The sequence below is a fragment of the Mustela putorius genome, unplaced genomic scaffold (genome assembly GCF_011764305.1).
Source record: "Mustela putorius furo isolate JIRA1106 unplaced genomic scaffold, ASM1176430v1.1 tig00000589_pilon_pilon_pilon, whole genome shotgun sequence".
Lineage (NCBI taxonomy): Eukaryota > Metazoa > Chordata > Mammalia > Carnivora > Mustelidae > Mustela > Mustela putorius.
The window spans coordinates 243,432-255,000 of NW_025421425.1; the positions used below are offsets into that span (position 1 = coordinate 243,432).

The 11,569-nt window shown below is 43.2% G+C and overlaps 1 protein-coding gene across 1 annotated transcript in view; it reads left to right on the top strand.

Annotated features, from left to right (window-relative positions):
* ADCY2 (adenylate cyclase 2) overlaps window positions 1-11,569 on the top strand; it is a 293,953-nt gene that overhangs the window by 196,442 nt on the left and 85,942 nt on the right. The window contains exons 11-12 of the mRNA XM_045081990.1: window positions 119-188; window positions 2,045-2,142. Of these exons, the coding sequence (XP_044937925.1) occupies window positions 119-188; window positions 2,045-2,142 (168 nt within the window). The remainder of the gene's footprint in view (window positions 1-118; window positions 189-2,044; window positions 2,143-11,569) is intronic.

The following is an 11,569-nucleotide window of genomic DNA, read 5'->3' on the forward strand; positions in this document are numbered from 1 at the left end:
TCAATTTTGGGTGATTTACACTAAAGAAAGAAGAATGCATGTGTGATTTTTTTTTTTGAAGTTTCAGATTATTGGTTGGAAGTTTGGTTTTATGATGTCTGTCTTTTTTTATTTCCAGGCAGTGGCTGAAGTCTGAAGACATTCAGAGGATCTCGCTCCTATTCTACAATAAAATACTAGAGAAAGAAGTAAGCTACTTTTTTCCCCTCAATCTTTTTTTCTGAAGTACAAGTCTTTAAAAACCTGAGTATCTGGCTGGCCTGTCACCATGCTTGACACTCCTGGTGGGAATGGTATTTGCAGCAGCTCTGAGATCTGGGGCTAGGGGGAGGGGACGGGAGCTCATAACCGTTTCTCTCCATGGCCTGTTTTCTTACAAAAAGTTTTTGAAAGAAAATAAAATCCTTCAAGAAATCAAGAAAAAAGGGATAAAGTTGCAGTTTGTTACTGCAAAATTAAATCACTTTAATTTTTTAACAAAGGTAGGAGTTACATTCAGCATGTGTTTGGGAGGATTGGAAACCCCAAACTTCTAAGTGTTTATTGCACACAAACACTTGCACACTTGTGAAGTAAGAGGTCTGGCAAGGGCACACGAAGAAGCAGACATCAGGCTCAACATGCTGAATGTGGATTTGCTAAAATGAATTAAGTGTTTATTGCCCAAAAAGCAAACACTCTTCTAGGTCAGTTTTATTGTATTTGCCTTTGTGTGTGTGTGGATCTAGAAAAAGGAATGAGGCAGAGATAATTTTTTATCATCCAACTCTATAATTACAGGCTTAGTTTGAACAAAAGCTACTATATTAATGGCAGAAGTTGCAGCACTGGTTTTAAAATGCTCTTAAGAAAATTCATTATTTCACGGATACTGAGTAGAATGCCCAGACTCCACGCAGGCTGAATCTCATAGCTGTACCCAGACCGTCTTGTGTGTTAGCCGTCAGTGAGATCAGCGGTCTACCTCTACGTCAAGATGCTGACTACAGCAGTTTACTGAGTGGACGTCTGACATAACTCATCGTTACTATTGATCAGTTTATCTTCAAATAACTTTAACAGATACTGAGGGTTACTTACTGTTTAAATGTGAAATGATTCCTGCTTGATAGAAATCCATTTCCTTTATTAATACCGCAAGGAAATTCCAATTCATACCTTGACAGAAAGCTCAGAAGAAGGTAAAAGATAAGAGTGCAGTGGAACATACAGAGCAGAATCGCGTTTCTACAGTTTCGTAAACGTAGCTTCTTCACCAGCACGCACGTTATCCTGGCCATCGAGCCTCAAAATTCACCAAAAAAATATGCAAGTAAACAGAAGGTGATCATTTTAAAATGCACCTTTTGCTGACAGTCTCCTGGTATTGCATATTTGTAGGGCCAACTTTGAGGCAAATTTTAGACAGCTTTGGGATTTAAGCTCGCTTTCTGTCCACCTGTCCCCAGCGTGCTCTTGCGGTGACCACCAGCAGGTCCAGACAAGCCCACAGAACCATCAGAGACCTGGAACAAAGCCGCTGGCCTTCTCCGTCTTCCAAATTTCCTTGCTACCTCCAAGTAGCATTGAGATGAATAATAACAGAAAAGACTAAAATAAATCAATAAAATTAGGAAATTGCATTTCCAAAATACTCTTCAGAAGTAAACTAATTAACCATCTGCTATCCCCGCGTGGCTGTGGACCTCAGATCCACAAGGGGCCAGGGGCACAGGCAGGGACCATGCTGGGACGGTCCCTTCACTCCCTCGTCCCTCTGGTCCGGTGCTCTCTCTCCTTGCCGGAGTGATCCAGTGGACTTGAAATGGGTTTTGGAACAGTTGGCCTCTTAAAAATTGTGGTTTTGGGAAGAAATTCTTCCGTAGCTCTTTGGAGGGAGGAAGCGCTCATTGCTGGAGATGGGCAGCCATCCTCTAGCTCGTTTTCTGCCACATTGGCCTCTTACAACTGTGATGCGTGCAGCAGGTGGCGGCAGGCTGCCGGCTGGCTGTTTCGGCGCCCCCCTCGGAGAGCAGCACTCACGGTTTCCTTCTTGTCCCCTCAGTACCGAGCCACCGCCCTGCCAGCGTTTAAGTACTACGTGACCTGCGCGTGTCTCATTTTCTTCTGCATCTTCATTGTGCAGATCCTAGTATTACCGAAGTAAGTACCTACGGTTCCCAGTGGGACGTGCCCCATGCATCGCGCTGCGGGAGCCCAGATATACTGAAGGGTGGGAGAGAATGCAGATTAACAAACAGAAGGGTCGGATCACAGGGGAGGGCCAGTTCACTTTGTATCTGTGAAGTTAAGTGGCTCCCGCGTTCATGCTTGGTTACAATAATATTGCATTCTCAATGTGGATGTATTGATTCACCTTATAGGGATTTTTAAAAAATAAATTTAGGGGCACCTGGGTGGCTCAGTGGGTTAAAGCCTCTGCCTTCGGCTCGGGTCATGATCTCAGGGTCCTGGGATCGAGCCCCACATCGGGCTCTCTGCTCGGCAGGGAGCCTGCTTCCCTTCCTCTCACTCTGCCTGCCTCTCTGCCTACTTGTGATCTCTGTCTGTCAAATAAATAAATAAATAATCTTTAAAAAAGAAAAAATGTTATCTTCTTACTTGATTTTTGTATTACTCTGGTGCCCAGTAGAAGAAATGCAGCTTAAAAGCTACCCAAAAAGAGCAAAATCTCTGGACTTCTTTTTTCCTAATAAGCAGGTAATGTTATTGTGTATTGAAAAGACAAAACCTTCATTAGTTGCGTTTTTTTTTTAAGAATTTATTTATTTATTTGACAGAGAGAGACAGCACAAGCACAAGCAGGGGAATGGCAGGTAGAGGGAGAAGCAGTCTTCCCGCTGAGCTGGGAGCCCCACATGGGGCTCACACCCAGGACCCTGGGATCATGACCCAAGTTGAAGGCAGTTGTTTAACCTATTGAGCCACCCAGGTGACCCCCTTCATTAGTTTCGGATGTAGTGTTCCACGGTTCCTTCTGTGTATAACAGCCAGCCCTCACTGCAAAACGTGCCCTGCTTAATACCTGTTACCGGGCTAACCCATTGTCCTACATCACAAACTAATGAAGTACTATGTAGTCACTAACATAACATAATAAAATAAAATTTAGGAAAAGAAAGGACAAAACCTGCTCTGGGTTTTCCATACGCAGCCATCCCTCTGACTCCAACTTCTCCCTGAAGCCCACACCTGCCACCTTTCTGGCTAGAAGCGGTCACTGCACAGCTCACCCGGATCCAGAAGGGGGATGCTTAGTGTGCACACTTGCACACTTTGGGGTGGACTCCTCCTGCCATCTCTGGGTGAAAATCCAGTCACTCTGGGGTTGCTAGCTTGCCTTTCTCTCGTACCTTCTTCAGGAACGCCATCGAAGTCAACCGACTTTGCTTAAAGTAATGGCTTCTTTCTCATTCTGTAGTCTAAGAGAAAAGAAGAAAACGAAACTTTTGTCTTTTTTCTGTAATTGGGGATGTAGAAAGAAACTCGCAAGACAAATCTTCTTTGCGTTTATCAACGCTCTGTAAAGGCCAAAGCAGCCATTTTCAAGCTAGCAGGATCCGGCTGTGTGTTCGCATTTAACTTCAGCAGCACCTGGCCACAGCTGGAATTGCCGAGGCTGGGCTGCATTTTGTCTCGTGCAGATACTGAGCCAACTAGAGAGAAAGGGTCTGCCTTTCCCCTCCACGCTCCGAAGGACGTTCTTCTGAGCGAGAAGCAGCACAAAGGCATTTGTAGAAGTCACACGTCGCGGTATAACTCACCCATGTTCACTCCCAAGCTCTCTGTCCCCTTTTAGAGAGGTTCCCAGTGAACTTCCTCTTCCCCCTGGTAAATTTGCACTGAAACACCTGGGCCAGAGGAGTTCTCCTTCTAGACTTACAAAATCGTCAATGGAATTTCTCCATAGCAAAGTATCTGTTTTACACCCCGAGGAAAGGTAACGGATTAGACGCCTTCAGAGTTCCAGGCCTGTGCCCCTTGGTAGAAGAGATGAGCAGCTGAACCCTACACAAAGCTTACCGAGGGAGAGCCGGAGGCCGCTAGAGAAGTCTCATGAGGGAATCGATTCCCAAGGGAAGTGCGCCCTTATCATTACTCTCCGGTGATAAATTCACTGATTTTTCTGCATCTTCCTATTGAATGAACATCTTCATGTTTCCCACATCATAATTAAGACTGGGATTATCACCCATTAGAAGGAACTGGAAGAGAGGAAAGACTAGGATTTTCTTTCTCAAACCATCCATTTTATTACTAAGCAAAATAATTCCTTTTTATGCTATGTATTTTATTTATTTTAATTCGCGTATAATCGCTACACCGTGTTCTGTCAGTTTCAGGTGTGCGTCATACTGATTCGGCCGTTCTGCACGTCACTCAGGGCTCATGACCATAAGTGAGCTCTCAGTCCCGTTATCTCGTTCCCCATCCATCCGCCTGCATCCCCTTGGCAACCACCATTCTCTGTTTGAAGAGCCTGGTTTCTTGTTTGTCTCCTTTTTCTTTCTTTGTCTTGTTTCTTAAATTCTACGTAGGAGTAAAGTCATATGCCATTTGTTTTTCTCTGAGTTTTTTAAATTAGCTCCTAGGTCCATCCATGTCGTCACAAATGACAAGATTTCGTTGTTTTTTTATGGCTGAGTAATACTCCATTGTTACGTATACCTTATCCAGTCATTTACTGTAGACATTTGGGCCACTTCCGTATCTTGGCTTTTGTAACAATGCTATAGTAAACATGCAGTGTGTATTTCCTTTCAAATTGGTGTTTTTGTTTTGTTTTCTTTTCTTTTCAACCTTCATGCACTCTTGGTGGGACTACAATATGTTGCCGCCACTGTGGAAAACAGTAGGGAGGTTCCTTAAGAAATTAAAAATAGAATTACCATAGGATCCAATAATTGCACTACTAGGACGTTTTCAAAGGTGATGCTAAAGAAGCCAAAAATTTCCAGGGACCAAGACAAATAATTCATGGGATCACACTCTTCAGAAAACATCGAGGAGATATCTCTGTCTTTTCTTTTCTTTTTTTTAAGATTTTATTTATTTCTATGACACAGATCACAAATAGGCAGAGAGAGGAGGAAGTAGGCTCTCTGCTGAGCAGAGCCTGATGTGGGGCTCGATCCCAGGACCCTGAGATCATGACCTGAGCCGAAGGCAGAGGCTTTAACCCATGAGTCACCCAGGCACCCCTGTCTTTTATTTCATCTCTCTTTTGTGTGTTGTACCTTGAAGACGACTCATCCAAGCTCCTTCTCTCAGGCATCGTCACCAATTCCTAGTATGTTTCTCTTGAGCAACAAGTTGATTTTGAGCATCAGCGTAGTGAAACCTGTGCTGGTTGCTTTCCCTCTTTGTGCCGGCTTTGGCAGAGATCAGAATAGGTCTGCGGACACTTCTGAAGGAAAGAGTTGAGACCAGAACCTCCTATGCCTGCTTCCTATTACGTCGACCTTGTATTATGTCATATTATAATGTCCTCTTCGTTCCTCCTTTCCATGCTAATGTCCTCATCTTTCTTTTCCTTTGTAAACAATTCTTCTTGCAAAGTATTTCAGAGATACTGCAACATACAGAGCATGAGATGATAAACGTGTGTGTGCGCAATCCAGATGGTACAAATTTAATCTGGTGCTACCTTCCTATAGATCTGTTCCTGGGTTCTGAAGCCATTATTGTTTGGGCATACCTCTTCTAAACATCATCTATGCTTATTTTTTAATTCAATCTGATGTGTTTTCTGATAGATTAATTTGATAGATTAATGTGTTTGATTTTGTTTCTGATGTAGAGACTCACTTTTCCCTCTTTTCAATTACTTGGCTTTTCCTGGCACACCTTCCACTTTCTAACTTCAGAAGGATTGAGCCAGTATTCTGTATTCTTTTCTTTTCCTTTGCTAGTTGGGATTGCTCTTTCTCTCTCCTCCTCGTGTGCATGCATGCATGCTCTCTCTCTCTCTCTCTCTTTATAGACACACTTACAGTCCTGTATATAGCACACATATATAAAGTGTATGTGCTCACATAATAATGTATGTAATAACTCAATATATATAGTATTAAGATATTCTGAAGTTGATCATGATATCTTCTATGTAATTTTTCTTAGAACTTCTGTTGCAGATGGTAATCATAGTATTTATTAGATTTACTCTTGTTCTTTACCAATTTGTTTATTAGTGCCTTTTTTATTGAAGCATAATTAATACAGTGTCATGTGAGTTTCAGGTGTTCAGCCGTTCTAGGCATTTCTCGGTGCTCTTCCAGAATACTCTTAACCCCCTTACTGATTTCACCATCTCTTATTTCAGTTTCTCAGTGATCCACGATTCATTGTTTATGCACCACACCCAGCGCTCCGTGCAATCCCTGCCCTCCTGAATACCCACCACCAGGATCACCCATCCCCTAGCCCCTCCCCTCCAAAACCCCCACCCTCTTTAAAAAAAAACAAACTATTCATTCAAGTTTATTTCCCTTCTTTCTGATATCTGTCATTTATTAGTTCCTTCACTGAGGGTCTATGAGTAGCAGGAGCTCCTGTTTCTTCCTTTATGTTGAAATATTTTTATCTGCCTTATTTCACATTGGCTCTTGAATAGTAGTTTAACTGAGTATAAAACCCTAGGTTACCACTGTTTTTCCTTCGTATTATGATGATGATATCGTGCCCATGTCATCATCTGTCGCTGCTGGTGAAAGGTCTTCTATCAATGCCATCGTGTCCCTTTTCACCCAGCCAGTGAGCAGGCAGCCTGATGTGGAACTTGATCCCAGGACTCCAGGATCATGACCAGCCAGTGTCTCCGGCGCCCCCGGGTCTCAGGCCGTCCCTCCGCGCACGCGCATTTGTTCTTCTTCACCTATTAGCCGGGGTGTGATTTTCCATCTGAAAATTCACATTTTGGCAGTTTTCTGGCATTACCACCTTATACATTCCTTCTATCTTTACTTTTTCCTCCTTGAAATCTTACCAGTTGAATATTGTGCTGTTCATTCTGGGTTCCAAGTCTTATACTATTTCCTCAGAGTTTACATGTCTTTATTTCCCTGCACTGCATTCACTCTGGTGAATCCCTCATGCACACTGAGTGTATAATTTCAGTGATTATTTATATCTAAGATGGCTGTTAGGGTCTCTTGAAAATATGAATTTTTTATAATTCCATATTTTACCTAAGGATTCCATTTTTAATTTTCCTTTATTAGCATAATAAACACATCGTATGAAATTGAATAAGTATATTATATGAATACAGCACTTGTTTCATTCTGTTATGATGGTGTATAAATGAATGAATTCTGCCGTGCGGTCTCTGTGCTGACTCATGGTGGCACGTCTCTTTGGGTCATTTAACTGTGAGCTCACTGGCATCAAAGGTTTGGGTCCATGGAAATTCCACATACTCTGAGTTATGAAGGCGTTACTGTGATATGTTTTTCAGTGTCTCTCTGTCTCTGGGGTTCATCAGTTCAAGTCAAAGTATTTTATTAAATTCGGATCAAGGTCAAGGTCCCTTCACTAAACAGGTCTTGTGAATTTGACTAACATCTTAACACAGAGCAAGATTGGGGATATCATTTCAGGATGACTCTGCTTCCACTCATCACTCTAGTTAGTCGACGTCCCTGAAAATTATCAGACTGCTAGACAGAGTTTTTATGTTTCCTGTTTCCTGGTAGGACAGTGGTTTATGGCTCCTGACTTTATTCGAGAGCTCAGTTCCAATTTCCCATTAAGGAAATGCCTGACAGCACCCCCGCCTTGAGTGGACATTAAATCTCACACTCCAAGGCCTGTGTCAGCCCCTGCTTCCTCCTGGGCTGTTTTGCATCAATACCCCTCACATTCTGCTTGTGAGTACCCTCGGTATACAGAGTATTTTCTCTTCTCTTGAGCTCGGCTATCTAAAAATAATAATTTTGTTATACTTTGTGAAACTTTTTTGTCGGGATAATGTTTCTCACTTCCTCACTTCTGTTTAATGTGCTGAACTCGTTTGTTTTTTTTTTTTTTTTTTTAACTATTTATTTATTTGAGAGAGAGACAGACAGAGGGAGAGAGCATATTAGGGGAGGTCTGGGGGGAAGCAGACTCCCCATTGAGCAGGCAGCCTGATGTGGAACTTGATCCCAGGATTCCAGGATCATGACCTGAGCTGCACGCAGTTGCTTAACCAACTGAGCCACCCAGGCACCCTGTTTGTATTCCTTTGGAGAAACTGCCTCATGTTCTTAGGAAAAAGGAGAAAAATGACTAATAAGTGAATGAATGAGTGCATGAATAACTAATAATAGAAGAATGCATGACCTCGAAATGATAATCAAGGGGAAGGTTTTACCTAAAAGAGGGCCAAGTATCATCCCTGTTTGACACAGAATCATAAATCTGGCTCTAATCTCAGAATATGAATAGTTGTAATTAAATTATTGGTTGACTCCTCTTTTTAGGCTTGTTCTCTTGCTTCTGTCTGCCTTGTACTATATAACTTTATCAGAAATGTGAGCCACCTTCAAAGATCAAAAATGATCAAACCTGAATTGTTTCTTTTTAAAGATTTTATTTATCTTTTTGACAGAGATCACAAGTAGGCAGAGAGGCAGGCAGAGGGGGGGTGGGTAGCAGGCTCCCTGCTGAGCAGAGAGCCAGATGCAAGACTTAATCCCAGGACCCCAAGATCATGACCCGAGCTGAAGGCAGAGGCTTAACCCACTGAGCCGCCCAGGCGCCCCGAGCCCAAATTGTTTTTGCAGTTCTTAGTACCTTTATTCATATTGTCTGCCAAGCTAAGTAGATTAAACCAGGCATGGGCAATTGTTACAATAAGAATGATTTTTTTTCTAATAAAATTTAGTTAAATATCATGTGTTTTATTAACCCAAGTTAAATTAAGATAATGATATTTTACTTAAGCAGAATTAATAATTATAATCTTAAGTATGTGAGATCTATTATTTCTGCTGAAATTCTTTGATACTTATTCCATTGTTTATTTTAATAATCAATGCCCATTAATTCTTTAATAGTCATTTCAAAAGAGTCACTTTCATTTTGGTTTTATCTCCGAAAAGGAGAAAAAAGTAGAAGAAAGTTTAATGGGAGAATCATTCATGTCCATTGAAAGTGGACTTGATTTTCTGAACAGAAATGATGGAAAAAATAACAGTTATGGAGGCAGTTCTCTTTGGTGGGCAACGAAGCTGGTAGATCCAAATATTGGATACTGAGAAAGTAAGTTACTCCCGGCGAATGGGTATGAAATTTAGGGGAAATAAAAAAAGGAGGCAGGAAGGAAAGAAAGAAAGAGAGAGAAGGACGGAGCGTGGGAAAGGAAAGGGAGGCGGAGGGAGGAGATCAGTCTCCCGGTCCAAGATGAAATGAACCGTACAGTTTTGCTGAGATCAGCAGAACCCTGCTGTGGATTCAGGTCATCAGAAAGTAAGGAAATGCCTCACAAATAGTAGTTTGAATGTAAGATGGCAGTTTAGTTTTTCCCCAGTAATCAAAGGCCAAAGGTTACAGTCTGGCACTCCGATCCTTTGGATTCTCGGGGGCACCTGGGTCCCGCCAGCACTCACCCCTGCTTCCAAGAGACTTCGCTCCTCATCCTTCTTCCCTACAGCGGCAGCATCCACGTTCCGAGCAACACGAGGGAGGAACAGACCCAGAAGCAGAGGGCAGAAAGCATTCATAACAGCTATCTCTTGGGGAAACTTAGAAGCTACCTCGTGACACTTGGGTTTACAACCCAAGACAGATGGTAGTCACATGTGTGAACCTGGCTCCACGGGAGGCTGGAAGGAGTAGTCTTTGCTCTGTAGGACAGGGTGCCCATCTGAAAATGCTGCCGTCATGAAAAATGGAATTCATGAAAACCAGTATTCTTTCCAGGAATGAAAACGGATTTGTGTTGCATTTAGCTGTGTTTCAGTGGTCTAGTAAGATATGAGGAACCCTAACAAGAAAAATGGTGCTGAGCATGTTTTCACTCATTGAAACAGGTCACAGATCTTCACTTTTATACCTGGGGATATATCTGAGCATTTGTTATAGAAATCGAAATTCATAATAGAAGCACATACATGTACCCGGTCACAAGTGGAATCATTCCACAATATTTACTGAGCTGCCGGATCCTAAGCATCGCTAGAGATGCAGGGGAAGCACCGGCACCTCCCTAAATGCCCTTTCTCTCACATAACTACATTCTAGTAGGCGGCGCAACAATGATGTGGTAAACAAATACACATATGATAGTTTAGCGGTGATGATCTTTAAGAAAAAATGAGACAGAATGGGACACTCTGGAGCTGTGGAGGGTGGCACTTCAGATGAGAGCGACCAGGGAAAGCATCACGAATCACATGACATTGAAGCAGAGGCCCAAACGACTTGAGATGGGAACTGTGTGGCTCCCTGGCAGAAGAACATTCCAGATGATGGGACCCACGGTATGTTCAAAGAGCCAGGGTGGTGGGAGCAGAGTGAGCCAGGTGAGAGCTGTGGAGGATGGGGTCTGAGGGGCAGCGTGACAGCAGGTGGTGTTGACCCTCCCAGGCGATTGGGAGAACTTGGGGTCCGATGCTAAGTGTGACAGGAAGGTCCAGAAGGTTCTCAGCTGAGGATGTGATCTGGGTATGTTTGGAAGCATTGTTCTTGCTGCTCTGCAGGGGGAAGGGGTTTAGAAATAGGAAGACCAGGTAAGGTGGTGGCTGGCGCTGGCACCAGAGTAGCAGAGCAGGTGGGAACTGCGGGGGTAGCTCATGAAAAATGATGGAGACAGTCTTGCTACTGGACGGGATGTGAGCGATAAGAGAAAGCTGAGTTCTGTGGGGTTTTTAATGTTGGTGTTGGGTTTGGTGTTCGGCTGAGCAGCTGGGAAAATGATGTTGCCATTTAACGGGAAGGGAGACTCTTAGGGGGAGAGCAGGAGGGGCGGGCCATGAATCAAGGACTCAGTTCTGGACCAAAGACATGTGTGTGCATCCCAGACAGCCAAGTGCTAGACCTTCACAGAGGGAGGGAGTGCGTGAGTCCCAGGTTAATGGAGGAGCCACAGTTTGGGAAACGCAGCATGCGGGTAATATTTCAATCCATCAGATGGGATGGGTAAGAAATGAGTATAGGAAGTGGAGACTGTGGGTCTTCTGGGGGAATAATGCGTCTGAAATCTTCAGCCCTCATGGTTGCTGTGGAGTGGAGGCTTTTTGCTCTGCCTAATACAGTTCCTTCTCCCTTTCACTACCTCACAGGACCTTCAAGTGGCCAGAACGTCCCAAAGTTCCTAAGTCCCGTTATTAGAGAAAGGCTGCTGTGGTCTGTAATGATGATGAATATTTAAATGCCTCTTCTCCTTCTCAGCTTCTGACTTTTTTTGTTTTAATCAAATTCCCTTTCATTTCAAAGTTCTATCACCTGTCACTTAAAACAAGGGAGATAAAGGGGGTTTCATGGCTGCGTGGTAACTTACAGTTAAGAGAAAAGCCTTCCCTGAGTTCGTATCATCCTCGCGGAACACCACGTAACAGCTGTGAACAGAGTGTTGATGGGAGAATCT